Source organism: Mugil cephalus, chromosome 3, assembly GCF_022458985.1.
Source record: "Mugil cephalus isolate CIBA_MC_2020 chromosome 3, CIBA_Mcephalus_1.1, whole genome shotgun sequence".
NCBI lineage: Eukaryota > Metazoa > Chordata > Actinopteri > Mugiliformes > Mugilidae > Mugil > Mugil cephalus.
Window position 1 is genome coordinate 6,946,619 of NC_061772.1, and position 16,813 is coordinate 6,963,431.

At 39.1% G+C, this 16,813-nt stretch overlaps 2 protein-coding genes across 4 annotated transcripts; both read right to left on the reverse strand.

Annotated features, from left to right (window-relative positions):
* Positions 1 to 1,202: 1,202 nt before the first annotated feature.
* clec3a (C-type lectin domain family 3, member A) lies at positions 1,203 to 2,682 on the reverse strand. 2 transcript variants are annotated; one of them, XM_047581241.1, is made up of 3 exons: positions 2,428 to 2,682; positions 2,249 to 2,341; positions 1,203 to 1,889 (listed from the first exon to the last, which is right to left on the reverse strand). In XM_047581241.1, exons 1-3 carry the CDS (start codon positions 2,537 to 2,539, stop codon positions 1,492 to 1,494), a joined length of 603 nt encoding a protein of 200 aa, XP_047437197.1. In that variant the 5' UTR covers positions 2,540 to 2,682; the 3' UTR covers positions 1,203 to 1,491. The 2 variants fall into 2 exon arrangements, with proteins under 2 accessions (XP_047437197.1, XP_047437198.1); XM_047581242.1 differs by having other exon boundaries at positions 2,249 to 2,335; positions 2,428 to 2,680.
* vat1l (vesicle amine transport 1-like) lies at positions 2,457 to 16,717 on the reverse strand. 2 transcript variants are annotated; one of them, XR_007112477.1, is made up of 10 exons: positions 15,629 to 16,717; positions 15,004 to 15,133; positions 14,626 to 14,841; positions 14,136 to 14,278; positions 12,340 to 12,443; positions 11,571 to 11,626; positions 11,239 to 11,433; positions 6,874 to 6,957; positions 5,732 to 5,928; positions 2,457 to 2,592 (listed from the first exon to the last, which is right to left on the reverse strand). XR_007112477.1 is itself a non-coding variant. In XM_047581240.1 (9 exons), exons 1-9 carry the CDS (start codon positions 15,841 to 15,843, stop codon positions 5,830 to 5,832), a joined length of 1,242 nt encoding a protein of 413 aa, XP_047437196.1. In that variant the 5' UTR covers positions 15,844 to 16,717; the 3' UTR covers positions 3,998 to 5,829. The 2 variants fall into 2 exon arrangements, 1 of the variants encoding a protein (XP_047437196.1); XM_047581240.1 differs by lacking the exon at positions 2,457 to 2,592 and having other exon boundaries at positions 3,998 to 5,928.
* Between the last annotated feature and the right edge of the window lie 96 nt (positions 16,718 to 16,813).

A 16,813-nucleotide genomic window follows, 5' to 3' on the forward strand; every position in this document is an offset into this window, starting at 1 on the left:
GCATCCAGCTGTGGGCACGCTGGTTTTAATTTAGCCGACTGACAATTAAAAATTCATTCTTTTCCTCAGTCAACCTAATTAACCACTTTTGAGAAACAATACAAAAGCAGGTTTAGCATACACAGACACTAACCTTTGATTGTTACATTATACACAAGGTGAAATGCCTGGTAGAAATGTTTATATTTCTGGACATACTGTATGTTTTACAGTGCTTTACAATTCACTGTTACAAAAGCTAATCAGAGCAAATAGTGGGACATATTTCACAATGTCCTGTCAGGGCAAGAAAGGTCGAGGTGTGATAACAGTCCCTTTGTGCATGTTTGCATGTTCTCTCTGTGTTTGTTCGAGTTCATTTTGTTTCCCACATTCCCAAGAAAGTTCAGGTGGACTGGTGACTGTAATTTGCAAATACCTTTTTTACTGAAAAAGTTTTCTATTTGAGTGATTGCACTGCAGTTAAGTCTGGAGTCACAGACATGTCTTAGAGCTGCACCAAAGTAGAGTTGTACATTTACAAAAATAATGATAATATTCACAAATAAATAAATATGTAGCCATGTAGAAATGTACTTCACAGATAAATTTTGTTTGGTCAGTTATTACTTAACAATTGGACCCCAGTGTCTGCAGTAAATAGGGATTGTATTATTCACTACGTTCTTAAGATGTCCTGAATTCCATACATACCCTATATTATGGGAGAACAAATGGCCATCTGATTTGCATTTATCAGCAGGTTCTAAAGTTACCTAAAAGCCTCTATGAACCATTATAAACTGCGGTAAAAATAATTGCAATAGGGTGCCAATACCTTCTTTTGCACTTAAAACATGTAGACTACTTCGTAAAAGTTTTATCACAGATGCTCTCTGTGCTGCACTGGCCTCATAGTCGGCCGTGAACACAGGTTCACAGTATATTATTTACCATTCAGGTTTATTCTATTAGTGATCCTTGAACAGGCAACGGAATTAAAAATATTTCCTGTTACCTCAGTCCTGTCTCATGCAAATCTGTACACCCACATTTGCTCATATTCCATTTTCACTGGTTTGCAGCTCAGTAGTAACACATGGAACTCTTTTGTGTTTATGTACACAACTGTATCAAGGTAAAGTGCACTGACAATTATCAAGTGGACTCAGCAAGGTAAAAAAAAAGAGTATGGACAAATGAAAACTTTGTAACAAAACATCAAAAGTGTATATTATTATTTATTTCTGGAAAACAACATTCAGAATTTCTAACTTCTCATGCTGCTCAGTCATCGCCTGATGCTTTGAAACTGAACGTGAAATTGTCTGGTATCTCTTACCACAGAGAAATTACATGTTGCCACCTGATTTTCTGAAGATTACAGTTTGCTTCCGTCTTAACAGATTTACTTTATTGAAAGAAATTTCAAAACCAGTAAGGTTTCTGCAGTTGACAACACAATTTTGTTCAAGTTCAATCAATTAAAGCCATTTATCAACAACCTCTCCTTTAGGGAATGACATATTCACAGATGTACTTTTTTAGGCTGCGACACACCTCATCATACCATTTCCCCTGCGCTGCCACTGAAAGAGCAACACAACTCTCCCTCTTCGTTCCTGTGGGCTGCTTCTTGGAGCGATCCCAGTTGAAGTAGTTGACTGGCAGGCTGTTGACATCAACATACTGGCCTTCTTTCACTATGTCCGCGACACCAATCCAGAAGTCCTTGGATCCCGGAGAGCTCCTCTTTGCATAGTCTCTCAGTTCATTGTTTTCTGTCACGTCCCGTGGAGTTGCAAGAGTTCCTCCCTGTGCAATGCAGTCCTCATTTGCTTCATGATAATGTTTTGGTTCCTCAATTGTCAGATAACACTTCTTGTGAGCTTTGATGCCTCGGAGACAGACTGAAAATACAAAGCACTTACTTCAGGAGGGATTTTAACTACAATGTGACCATATGGAAGTTAAAGACATTGCAATGTTTCCTCAATAACACATTTGTAACAATTTGGTGTGAGTTATCACAAGCCACGCTGCAATTCAGCTTATAACTTGGCAATCTCATCTCGATTTGAGTGCTGCTGCCCTCTACTGGCAAGCGTCTTATCTTTTAGCAATGTCCACACTTTTATATGGGTTTTATAACTCAGTGGCCTCACATAGTAACATATCATTGTCCAATGATTTATTTTCTTTTTTAAAAAAACAAACAAACAAAATACCAATCTATTATTAATCTCCTTGTATTCAGAGAATATCCTACCTGTCTGCAGCGCCTGCATCTCTTTCAGTGAATTCACCTCCTGCCACAATTTCTCAATCTGGGACTTCACATCATCTTCCTCTGCAGCTGCATCTCACCGAGGAGGAAAGGTTAACAGGTCAGATAAATATAACTGCAGAGAACATTATCAATGAACAACGCGCGATGTGCACAGATACCTCCAGACTGCCGAGCTGAAACCGCCTTCCTGGTGCGAGATGGTCGGCTGTAGCACACGGGGAGCAGAGAGAGGCAGAGTACGAGGAAGACGGGGAGGACCAGCCGGGCCATGTCTGAAGCCAGTGGATCCCACCGTGTAGGACACAGTAGCACACCTTGTACTTCTGTGAAAGGAGCCAAAAACACTTGGGGCTGCTCAATATATACTGCCACTCTGTGTGCCTTTCTGGGCTCTCTCCCTGCACTGGCTCCAACTCAGTTTGTTTTTGTCCAAACATCAGGAGGAGGCGAGGGAGGTAAAAGGGTGGAGGGAAATAATGATGTCCTTGTGTCTGGTTATTTTTAGATAAATATTTACTTGGAACAAGCAGCACACCAAGCAGCATTCCCTTTCATTTCACAAACAAACTGGAAATTTGTTAGCTGCCTCACTTTTACAGAATGTTCTTCGTGTACTGTCCATCATGTGACAGTTTTGGACATAGTAAGTCACTTTCAGACAAGTCAGAAGGTATGTTCCAGTTAATGTCAACTCAGTGCAACATCTTGTAAGAATGCAGTCAAATAACAGATTCATGTTCAATTAGTGGTATCGATCTATATAGAAATGTTTAATTCACAATTTCAGTGTTGAAACTGTGGTATTATAATTGTAACGTAACTTTTTAGAAGCTTCATCCATGAATATACTGTTGTGTAATCATTACAAATACAACCGCTATTAGACTCCTGGAAGTCCAGCTCAGGTACAAGCAAAGATATTTTTAGAGTGAGATGTTATATACAGAGTGCAGGAGGGAGCTAAATGAGAAAAAATAACAGGCATATGTTTTCAATATAACTATGCAACTCTCAGAACCAGTTTTCCTATTTTAGACACATAATTTCACATTTCTAAGCAACATATATTCAGGGCTGTACAAGAAAAAGTGAAATGTTGCGTAGGACAATTTATCCTAACCAAACCTGGTTATTAGTTAAAAAACAAAAGAGCATGTTATAATGACAGTATAACATAGATAACTTGAGGCTTGTTTCATTATTATTAATTAATAAGTCGGTCATAGCACCATTCATTTTCAAGCTAATCGAGATGCTTCTTCTCATCTTAAGTTTGATATTAAACCCAGAATGTGAGTTGAGGGCGCTACAGCTAATTTACTGAAGGTCAGTTCCTATAACCAGTTGTTATGGATTCAAATGGAATTTGCAGCAGCTTCACAATCTGTTTCTGACAATACAGACAACCTGGGAAGATCAGGGTAACCATTAATAATACATCACCAGCATATTTCCCCTTTTCCCCTCTGTGTCCACATCCCTTATTTTGAAATCTTATTTTGTTGTCGTCTGGTGCCTCGCTCAAAGCATACACAGTGTTTAATTTCACCTTGTGCACAGACACTGACTTTATTTGAGCCACCGTGTCTTATATGTATATAATAACTTCAAATAAATATTTGTTTGAATATTTAAGAACATGACAAACGAACTATGACAAGAACTGGTAGCTACAAATGGCTTAATTTTATGGAAAATAAATACACTGAAGCCCAGAAAAACAACCAATTATGCTTTGCAGAAAAAATTTATTCAAGTAAACAGAGTTGTACACAAAGAAAGTACACAAGTAAATGTGACAAAAATATACGACCACAGGTAAACCATCGTTTATAAGGATTTTGTGAACACTACAATGCTGAACAACTCTTTGCGAGCATTTTTTTTTGTCTTTTTTTTTTACAAGGCGATATGAGTACACACACTCAAAAACATGCACTCTGTCTCTCACACACACCATCACCACCCTGATTTCCAAGTCTATGCCCTTTAAAACTTCAGTACACCCATTAACTTTGACACCCCACTATTCATGACTCACCTTCAGAGCATGCAGCGTTCACTCTGTTAGTTTTGATGTTAAGTTGAACTGTTTTCAGTTTGTATAAGCTGGCGTAATTACAAAACACTGACGGAGGAAATACTTTTTTGGACGTGTGGTCTGTGAAGTTTAAATAATTCAGACAACCAGCCAAAATAAAACACACAGGGTAAGCAAGGCCGAACAGACAGTGAAAACAAGATACTATGCACTTTGTTTTCATAGGTCCGTCATCTGAATAGGGGAGTGTATTTCATTAACAACTCACAAAAGGGCAATAAAACAGAGATTGTCAAACTAAAGTAATACACAGTGTTTCTCAAACCGAAATCAGCCTGCCTTCATTCACCAGCTCACTGTAAAAATAGTCTATCTCGGAGTCTTATGGCACTTTTGATGTGAGGCACCAGCGAGTAAACAACTTTGGTCAGACAAGCAAAGCAGAGAATCCACAGACCTTCAGACCGGAGTTTGACCGACCACTTCATGGCAGAGGATAAATTCAGGATTTTCATTCTTTGTTGCATTTAGGAAAAAAAAAAAAAATCTGCAAGATGACATTTTTGTCCTGTTTTATTTGAGTGCTTAAAGAACTGTCAACTTTTTTGGGACCTGACAATAAACGTTAACACTGTGTGATGTTCAATTTAGTGGAGTAATCTGTCCAATAACTACGTAAACAGAGCTCTGGTGGTGCCACGGATTCTCCTCATCACAGATCCATGAGCATGCTTTTTGTTTTTTTAAGGTTTACATATCAATTTTCATATTTCACTTAAAATTACCTTTTAGTTTGTTCAATGTGAACGTCACACGAGGAAAATATTTCAAGTATCAAACACTCCTGTAGCTCCAAGGCACTGGTGATCCCATAATATCATGTAAGTTATCATGTAAATATCTACACACAGACCTTCCTACACCTCCTGGCTTGACAGACTTACTGTAACACGAGAAAGTGATTCACTGACCTGGTCAGATGCATCACCATACAAGGTCATTTTTTTTTTGGTCACTTCGGTCAAATGAAAATTAAAATACACTTTTTTTTAGTGCTGTGAAATGTTTAGACATGTTACTTGTTCGCAGCTGTTTATGACATTTAAGTGCTTTGCTAAATCTCTGTTTAAGGGCACTAATGATAAACTGATAATAGTTTAAATGCTTGACGTTAGTTCAGTTAATCGTACGTAGATGCAATTAACAATAAAGTGGACACAATCCTATTTATGTCGTTAGCTAGCGTAACATTACTTCGTGATACAGCAAATGATATAACACTGTTCTGTGAATGGCTCTTGCACTTGTTGCCTGGGTAACAAACAATAACCTTTCCTTAACAAACATATATTGCACATACAAACATTCATGCGAACATGCACACTGCACATGCATACATACATACATACATACATACTTACATACATACATACACACTAGTGTGTGGTTGTGTTCCTCTGTGGTGAATCTGTGCAGCCTCTCCAGTCTCTAGGCATGTAGCAGTGCGTTGTTGTTGGGTCTAATGGATGAAAGGCATTCGCTCCTTGCTGTCATTGTCTCCCTCTGGCTCCTCTTCTTCCTCCCCTGCTTCGCTGGTCTCTGTGCTATCGCTGGCCATCTAGTGGTGAAACAGTATTCAGCCGTCATCGACTGTTCACTGAGCAACCCACGCAGAAAATGACGCTGACGACAAATGTGAGCGGACGTGAAGTGGTGCAATAAATCTGTAAATGCATCCTCTGCTAATGGACAGCTGCATGCAGATATGATCATCTAAGTTTTTCCAGGTTTTATGTTGACATTACCATGGAAACAGTGGCCATAAAACAAGAGGCGGTCTTGCTCCTTTATCACCCTGAATTGATCATATACCACACCTAAAGTCAGCCAGAAAACTGTTAACAGCAAACCCAAAAAAACATTTTCACTGTAGATTTAGTATAAAATTAGCACCACATATTGAGCATATTTAACTTCTGGATCTTTCCTAAACTAGTTTTGCGTTATGTGTCCAGTGTCAGTTGATTGCCATCTTCCTCTTCATCCTCCTCCTCCTATCAGTTATGTACTCTGGACCATCATTGTCAAATCTGTGCTTTTTACAGTTTACAATGCAGCATCCTGATTAAACAGTATTTGATTTTTATGCAATAATATTACCACCTAAAATACAGCAAGCAGCTGTGACAGTAAATCATACTGAGCATATTACATGTCAGTTGTGTCCAGTTAAATTTGTAAATGGTGTTTTTTTCTTTTATGTGACAAGACGACTTAAACCAACTCGTCAGTCACGTATACTGAAAAAAGTACTGACCTGACAACTCAATCACCACTTCACTGCACTGTCCTCTGAGTTTCGATAAACCTTAACCAGTACCATCACAATCCTAAACAGTGTACATTGTATTGTCCACTAACTAACTAACAAACAAACTAACTAACTAACTAACTAACTAACTAACTAACTAACTAACGAACCTGTCTTTGATCTATGTACTGTATGTTTATTAGATATAAGATAACTGGTTATGAATACAGTCTTAGAAAAGGCTGCTTTTACCAGAGGGGTGGGGGACTTCTCCACATCCAAAATGAGTTTTCCTATGTTTCCTCTGTCATGAATTCTCTGCATGGCCTCTTTTACCTGAGAACAAAAGATGACATTAATTCATTTTATGGTACATCTCTTATTTTCAGCTTACAAATATGGTAAGTATACATTCTGTTACTTATAATTAAATTGGAAATGAAATCATAAAATGTCATTTGTATATTGTAAGATATAGTATATTGTATAGTATATTGTTTCTGTTGAGCAATTTGAATCTTCCTAAAAATAAATGTGCTTCTCTGTGATAAGTGTAATTTATTTACACCAGCCCAAAGAGAGGGGCTGTAAGAACTTTTGTTGTAAAACCACTTTGCTGTTTACTCCAAAAAGTTCAACAGAAAAAGGTGACCACAAGCCAAGTTTCTTAATCGAGGTTTTTTTTTTTGGTATCACTTTTGCTGTTACAACTGGTGAGTGGCACGGCCTCAAGAGCCTGCTGTAACACTGAAAATATCAAAACACCCGCCATCTTGTCCACAAAATCCACACACAACCCCCTTTTCCAACAATTTCCAAGTCATTACAGACACTTGGTCAGAACAGCTATTACTCTGTGAGAAACGTTAATAGGCTTAATGTTGACTAAATGGTGCTGACTCACTCTGCCGGGCCATGTTTGACATCACACAGAGCACCACACTGCCTGCAGTAACGATGCAAGAAGGTTTATATTAAGCACACGAGTGCACCACTTGATGAAAATTGCAGCCAGGAAACTATAGGCTGTACTGTACCTGAGTGAAATCAGGAGCAGAGTGGTCTATGAGAATAAATAAGTGATGTGAATGACAAACATTGCTGCAGCTTCCTGAACCAAATTCTTATGATATTTAATAACCTCTTTTATGGTTCTTTAACTATACAATAATATAACTATATAGTGACATTTAAAGTAACTGAAGTCAAGTCTCTACAAACTACACACAGCATTGGGATAATCCAACATAATCCCCACTTCTTGTTAACTCCCATCTCCTAATTACTACACTCTCATTTGAAAACAAATTTAGGCTGTGAGACATTCAAACTGAAAATAAAGGTCTGCCATTGGGAAGTCTACAACAACAAATTCAGCAAACCTCAATCCAGCTACAACTTTGTGAACCGCTGGTTGTGACAGAATGAGGGAAGCAGGACAACTGTAACCATTTACATAATGAAAGCGGAGTCCGCACGGTTTGCATTTGCATGAAAATAATGGATACCCAAAAGCTCAAAAACACGTCCATCATATGCTCATTGCATTTGCCAGATTCAAATAGCATCTGTTTCACTTTTACATATTTTAAAAAACACAACTCATAACTCATGATGAAAGTAAACGGAGCACCTGTACGGCTGTAGTGCAATAATCACTATGCCCCTTAATACTTCTATCACTAGAAGATGATACCATGAGTAATTTTAACTTCTTTTTAAGTCAATTCAGGATTTATATTCTGTGAATATATGTATTTTAGATAAGTTATGTGTCTATTCCACTGGTGTGTTTATGAAGCAAGTCTAAGTCTCACCTTCATGACACTCTTGTTTACCAATGGGCTCCTGACTTATGGAGTGATGATAGGTAACCATCAAACAAAGACACAAGTTTTAACTCAAATCATTCTTGTTTTGTATGAGGTTAACGAATAGCCACCCGTCACAACAACAGACCGTATGTTTTTGTAGCTCGGCGTCGCCATCTAGTTGCCACCGCCTTAATAAAAGTAAGTTTGCTGAATGCTGCCATACTTATTTTTAGAACAAATGTGCACTTAAGTGTTATTCTGCTTTTACTGTGAAACAAAAAATCTTTGTGTACATCAACAGTACACAACAGTTCTACTAATCAAAGATGACTTATTGAGGTAAAAGAAAGATTTACAAACCAAACAAAATGACTCAGGATGTCATATCTTGAAAATACAAGTGAATATGTGGCTCTTTGTGTGGACGCCATTGTGTCACAAGCATTCAATTGTTAAAAGAAATAGTGGAAATGAAGCCAAGAGACAAATTAGGTCAGAAACTCATTCAGCACTCTGCTGATTGGTAGCAAGTTTTCAGAAGAAAGGGGATAAATTCCACTTGCATTTGATTTAGGAGTAAGTCTACAATGATCAGTAACCACGGTGAAATATTAATGTCTGATCTGTAGGCTTTTTGTTCTTTTGTATCCTAAATAGCACTCATAGAGACAACTTTATATTTTATTGACTAAAACCACCAGTTGTCAGAAATCCTCTCATTATTCTGTCCCAGCCACACATATTCTCCAGCTTTGATTCCAGAAAGAAATGTTGCCATGGCCAACGTGTAAACTAACACCCTATAAATTCTCCCTCCAGGCATATAAACAAGCGAGGCAGGCTGTGCCCCTGACACTACATCCCACACCATCCTCCCCTCTAATGAGATTCTTCATGGGCAGTGGTTCCAGTGAATGGCCTGAGCAGTCTGCCAAAGTTTAATAACAGTAAATAGGACGTTTCCCATGAGAAATAAAAATCTGAAGGCAGCAGTCATTTCATCAACACATGTCTCTCTCTCTGTCTTTCTTTGAATGATTTCTAGTCATCTCCTTGTGAAGCGCCAGATTACTTGCACTGCCTCTGTTTTCATGTAAACTTCCTGAAAATGTTTTGGTTGTGAAACAAGGACCAAGGATAAAACCTTCCACTTCTTGTTCCATTCACTAAATGGAATTTGGAGGAGATAAAACGGCATTGTTTGAAATCCCTACAAACCATTATTCGGGCCAGTTGCACCTCTGCTTGGTTGGAAGTCCAGTGGAGCTATGTCAGAAATGCAAGGACACTAAACTTCATGAATTACTAATTACAGAAAGAGGAGAAAAAACCTCTGTGGGAAAACAAGGAGTTTTTGAAACTGTGCGGATTGAATTTTTTTTTTGTTCTGACACGCTGCTTGTATTTATTATCTGATAGAAATAAGGAGAAGGAATGTATGCCACAAGACTTAGCAAAAGAAATGTAGCACAGGTTGATACTTCCAGTCTCTACTGTAGCTCATACAGGCACACGTAGGTAAACAAGAGGCAAGTGAACAGACTCTTTTTCATAGAAGACGTTTTGACTGGTCACACTACTCACAACGATTTATAAGTCATGACAGAGAACCAGCAGAAGAAAGCCTGCAGCCATCATCAGTCAACAGCTTTACCGCTGTGAAAAAGAGGGTCTTTCCATCCATGTGTGTACCCCCTTCATCTTGATTGTCTATATGTACCTGCGCACACTGATTAAACTGGCATCATATGTGTGTCTAGTCCCTGAAAGTCAAATTAGAGTGATTGATAAGGCAGAGGTGCCACTGGGGATGAGGATGTCTAAGAGCTCACACAGGGTCCTGGTGAAACAAACAAACAAAAATAAACAAAGCAAAACGAGGAAACCGAGAAGAATATTGATCTGCTGAATACAGTCTTGGCAGATTCTTAGACTAATTAGATATTCCTCCAGGGAAAGCAAAACAAATGGTGTACCCAAACACCCCGTGTCATTCTGGAGGCAGACCTTCCAGTTCTGGGACTAACTGCTACAGTTACAATACGTGAATGGTAAATCCTCTGCAGTGTCTTATAAATGGATTCAAATCTTAAAATTTTAATATTAGTTTGAGGATCAGTGTGCGTTCCACTATATTATGAAAATGAGTCCGTACAAAACAAGAGTAATGCGAGTGATGCATGGCCTGCCTCGTGGGTGTGAAATAATTGTGGTAGAGAAAGATGCAACCTGCACACCATCTGTGAAAGAATGTCCAAGAACAGCTGACGATGTCCCACAGAAAGCAGCAGATTTTAAGATGACCAGGATATCTGCATAAAATCTCACGTCCAAAAAACAAAGCTAAGACAAAGACAAAGACAGTGGGACATGCTGAGTTTTCTTGAAGACCTTTCATCGCTCATCCAAGGGACGTCTTCAGTTTTAATTGGCTGTGGTGGAGTACATTTATCTTAGGAACATCTGTGGGAGGTGCCCACTTGACACACATGACTACAATCTGTTTACTATACTACCCCTGCAATTAATTAGAGGGTGGTGTTCAGATTAACAAAAGAGTCACAATGTGAGTCTGGAAATTTCCATTAAGAGGTCATTATCATTAGGGCAAAATGGGACACCACCTGGTTAATGTTAACAACACCCTCTAATTGCCCATAAGTGATGAAACACCTTCGAGGAAATGCAACAAATCCTGTTGCCCTTTGTTTTTTGATGTGCCATGACCTGGATGAACCTTCCCAGACACAATCTTAAATCTGTACTGGCATCTCCACACTTTGTGGATACTCCAGACTCTTACCTCTTCCAGCGCCCACAGGGAATCCACTACAGGCTTGATCTTCTTTTCTTCATAGAGACACAACAGTTTGTCCATCACTGATTTCACGAGACTACATCTTCCCTGTTTGAAGAGAAGGCTGAGGAGCGAGAATCCAGCAATGACTTTGTTCTCCTCGTATAGTTTAATAGGATTAACCTTCTCCACCTGCCACCACTGTTGAGAGAACAAACCAGAGTGACTCATGTATGCATGTCTTTTATTGGCCGTGAAATGTGATTCACTGTATAGTTATAATGGTAACAGTAGGTATTGTACGTAAGTACTGATGACAGAATGCATCTCTGACTCACAGATTTTGCAAAGCTGAAGAAACTCTTTGTTTCCCCAGTTACCATGTTTGACGCGCCTGAAAAAACAAAAATAAAAGGACTGCTGTTCAGTGACTAGTGACCAGTCAATAACAAGCTGCCATGAAGCATGAAGGGCAAGCTGGTGGTGGGAGGTGGTGGCGGTCAGTTGGCACCTTCAGACCTTTACATCTGGGTAAGCATGCCTCTGCATATATTCAGTGTAACTACAGACAATGAATTAATCTCCCTCTAATGCAGTAACTTAATTCATAAGGCGTGACAGGAACTAAAGTAATTAACAGACATCAGATAGGAGCGGTGGCTCTGAAGGACAATATGTTTCACTGCAAGCTCCCATGTTCTCATGATTTTGCAAAGGGTCCAGCTGCCAACACATTAAACAAAAAGATTGTATTTGCAAAAAAAAAAAAAAAAAACATTGTGGGGTAAGCTGTTAAATATTAAGCTGCAGCATGATAGCTATATTAGCTGAGGATGAAGACTGGAGACCACTAGTCTGGCTCTGTCCAGAGTTACAATATTCACTACCTTTAAAGTGTTTAATCTGCACAAATATATATATATACATATATGTATATTTCAAGTGACTTTCCTGAAACCTGATAACTAACATTACCCTCAAAGCAAAACTAAAACAACTTAAATTTAAGTAATGCACCAAAGGAAATTTAGTTGTTAACACTTGGAAAGAACTAAAATGAAAAACAATTGTTACAGGGACACGCATTTAAATGTGTTTTGTCCCTACCGTAGAGGATGTAAGTTCCCAGCGGCTTCAGCAGACTCAGGCCTTTCCCCGTGTTCTCCCCACACAGACAGTCGAGCACGATGTCTACGCCCTCTGGAGAAATCCTAACGAACATCAAAGAACAGACACAAGAAAAGTGAAAAATCCACTGAAAAAAACAGGTAGGGATGAACCTGCACATAGCAAATCAAATTTCATTCAATCAACCAATCAAGACAGCATATTTTTTTAACTATAAAATCTATCTAAATCTATCTATCTATCTGCGTTAGATAGACTGAATTTAGAGGTTTTTAGTAGACAAAAAAGCAACTGGACATTTAGTTTAATAAGGAATTCAGGCTATTATGTTTTGACAAATTAATGATATTTACTAGCCAAAATATTAGCAGACTAAACTATGATAAAAAAAAATAGTTGCAGGCTGAAAATAGCTGCAGATTAATCCTCCATTCATCTAGTAATTACAAAACAGGCTACTAGTTTCAGCTCTACAGAATGTGCTGAAAGGCCTATATATATACATACATATATATATATATATATACATATATATATATATATACATACATTAAAAGGTTGAACTAAAGATTAATGCAGTGATATGACTGTAGAACTCTGTTTATAACTGATTGTGAAAGTGTAAATCATATTCCATGTGTCCATACATTCATTGTGTGTCTGGTCCACCTTCAGCTTCATAAGAAATGAACCCCGGATTCTCCAGGGTATAACTCTGAGAAGAAGTTGCTTCGTGCTGCCCACGTTTATTTTATTTTTTTTCAGGCTGCCTCCGGATTTCTTCTTCAGAGATTATTGACGTTTTGCACTGCCCCCATGACTCCTCAGCAGCAACATATTTAATATCTTGATGCAAAAACTTTGTTGTCTCGTCAAACATAAAATCCATTGGACAAAAATGAGACCCATTAAAGGAGGCAGGAACAGGTATAAAAGAATGTAAGGCATGCTACTATCAAGTGGACCATAATTCTTTACTTTCTGCCTTGTGGCCCTGAACACCTGCTTGGCTGAACTGCTTGGTGGTCTTGTGATTCCCATGGTTTTTTCCTTTTGTAAAAAGACTAATTTAATTGTACTTTGTACTTGATCCCGGGAAGAATGTGCAGGCCAGAGAGATGAAAGTCACATTAATCCACTACCACTGCTGACATGCAGACAGAAAGCATGAAACATCAGTGGTTAATGAATCTATTTGAATGTCAGCCATATAATCTGACAAATATTGCTACTACTTCATACATGAGTGGTCCATTCACACTGGTTATAGTTAAAGCCACAAATGATCAATTACTGCTGAAGCTCTGCGAAGGAGACGGTGCAACATGTTTGTAACATCTCCTGATAAAAACATCTCAACAGCAGTAAATCTGCATCAAATCTCACGTGATGTTTGCCCCAAACGGTTCATTTGTAGCGAATACTGAATGACAGTGTCTTGTGTTGTCAGTGAAATGAGTGGGGTATCTCCGCTCAGCCCTAATTGGTTCAGTTGTTCCACATTGCCGGTGGAGATCTCCACCCTACACAGTGTTGCTCTCTAAGCCGAGCTCTGAGTTGCCATGGGGACCACTGCCACACAAGACCAAATAGGCAGCCCAGAACATCTGCATCCTTGAACAGCCCTCAACCCTCGGCAAAGCCCACGTTATCACATTAGTTTATGGGAGGAACAGGCTACAGGCAGAACGACTTGATGATGCTTTCAGGGTCAATCTTATTAAACAAATGGATACATCACTCAGGACTACATATGGACTCAGATTAGTGCTTACTTTTTGACTTCTTGTATGTAGTCAACGTTTCTGTCAAAGAGGTGAGTCACAGAGTCTCTTATAGCTGCATGTTTGAAACACGAGGCGATCCCAAACACAGTGACATTAGGTAGAGTGGAGCACAGCTGAGCCACGGCTTGACCCTGAAAGTAACAAACAGTTACAACAATTTATTAGCGTCGGAGACCTCAGATGAAAACTCTTCCTTTCATTATAATTGTGCTTTTCAGCTGGTTAAATTTTGTTTCTACAACGCTATTTACAGTTTGGAATAAGCATTTTTGTCATTTCAAAAAATTAATTACTAAACAGGACACACAAGAACAGAAATAATTTTAAATCTAATCAACTCATCTTGCATTGTGTGACCATAAACCGCAGCACTATTACGCAATAACAGGGAACAAACAACTTGTTCCATCTGTAGACATATATTCAGCAGTTATAATGAAAGTTAGTTTGAAGTTGTATTAAAACAAAAATGACTTACTACACCACCTCCGGCTGAGTGGACCAACACTGACATCCCCTCCCGCAGATTGGCCACCTCAAAGAGCATCATATAGGCGGCCACAAAGTTCAGAGAGAACGCTGCTGCCTCAGGAAAAGTCATTTCATCTGGCATCTTGTAGACAAAATCCACGGGTGTGCAGACCACCTCTGCCCAGGCATTGTAATTTACAAAAGCCATAACTCTGTCGCCTATCTGAAAGAAACATGTGAGGGTAGCAGGATAACAAGCCATAACACGTGTGGTAACAGGGAGTTTGTTATTGGCACATGTTTGAAACTGCATCACCTCTTTATTGATTATGTCATTCCAGTGGCATTCGTTCATACATCACCTCGTTAACGATCTGTTACTAACCTCAAATCCCTTTGTGTTTTCACCCACTGACTCTACTATTCCAGAGCATTCAAATCCAGGGACAAGGGGGGGCTTTGGAGGATTATCAATGGTCCCCTGGCGTACCATCAGATCCAGGAAATTCAAGCCACTGCAACCAAGAATAATTATTGTTTGCTGACATAAAACCCATAAGATTCAATACTTTTAAATGTTAAGAGATTTAAGGGTTACCCAGCACCCTTTTTATTATGATTACCAGCAGTGAGTCACAGGCTAACTCTGTGGATGCAAGGCCAGACTCAAGAAATATTCTCCACTAAATAAAAAGCACTTTAATTTGACTTTGCCAACAACGGCCGTGGCTCTGCTGCAGCCTGTGAATCAAACATTGCAAACTGTGATTTAAATCAATTAATTTGGGAGAGAAATGCTGAGATCAGGTCTGCTTGTTGCCTTCCTTCAGCCAACCAACCTCCTGCACTAGAAAAGACCTGTGGCTTCACAGCTGCGATATTCTCAAAAGGATGTGCTAGTCGGTGCTACCACTTGTCAAAAATACAGTGTAACGTCAGAGTAATAATCCAGATCACGTCGGAGTAAATAAGCAGGTATAACATGTATTGTGGATTTTCCTCATATTTACCATGCTTTGACGCGGATCTTCACTTCACCATCCTGCGGCTCGGGCATTGCCTTCTTGGTCACCCTGAGTTTGTTGAGCCCTCCGAAACCTGCCAGCATCACCGCCCGCATTTCTTTAGCATTGCCGGAAGACTCCGCGTTTTCTGCTTCTTTCACCACGTTTTTGTCTATCATGAACTCGGTTTCCTCTGCCATATCTGCTCCTTCTTTAGCCATGTCGCAGACCAGCTGCCTCGCCGCTCTTTCTCGAGTGTGATGTGGCGTGCGGGCTGCACGCAGACAGGCGCTGTGAGGATCCACCACAGTGGAGCCTGAAATCCCGTCGTCCGCAGTTTTACTCAGTCGTACAAAAATCCTAGACCCTAAACTTTAATTAAAATAATAATAATTTAAAAAAAAAACTCTCATCTTCTAAGTCGTATAAACGATGATTCTACAAAAGTTTGCCATTTCAATAAACACGAAAAAATATTGTAATTGTGTTATACCTGCTGGCAACGGTGTATCATGTGCACCATCTGGTGGCGAAGTCAGTGACAAACATGCTATTTATTTTAAATCCATTGTAGAGGGACATCGATTTCCACTAGTCATCTAAAGCTGAGAAAGTCTAGCAATTCAATTCCTACATCAAGTGTTGAACCTTCAAGTGCACTTGATCTTGTATGTACACAAAACCCCTTACTTCTAATTATTACATGAAAGCAGCGCTTGATAAGTGTTCAAGTGTGATATTGTGCAAGACATAGTTTTGACATTAGACACATAGTTGGCCATTCTGTATATAAGGCGATATACAGTATGATGGACTAAAATATAAAATATTTTGAAAACGTCCGAAGTCACCATCAGATGTTCAGAAGTGAGAAAAAAGAAACAGGAAGTGCAGTGACCCCATATAGTCAATGGTTGCCATGGATACATCTAGTTACACTGTGGACTACATGTCTCCTTCATTTATCATGTCCCAAGAGCCACGGTGCTACATTTGATAAAACCTTCTAGAAAAGTCCATAAGTCCAAGAGCCTCTACATTCTTGAGATGGGGTTGTCCACAGTAAAGCCTTGTGGTAGCCTTAAAAACAGCTGCAGTTTTTTTTTTTTTTTTTTTTTTGTGGTCCAACCCACAGTCGGTTGCCCTAAGAAAACCCACATTGTGTGTAAAAGCACTAAACTACTACAGGCA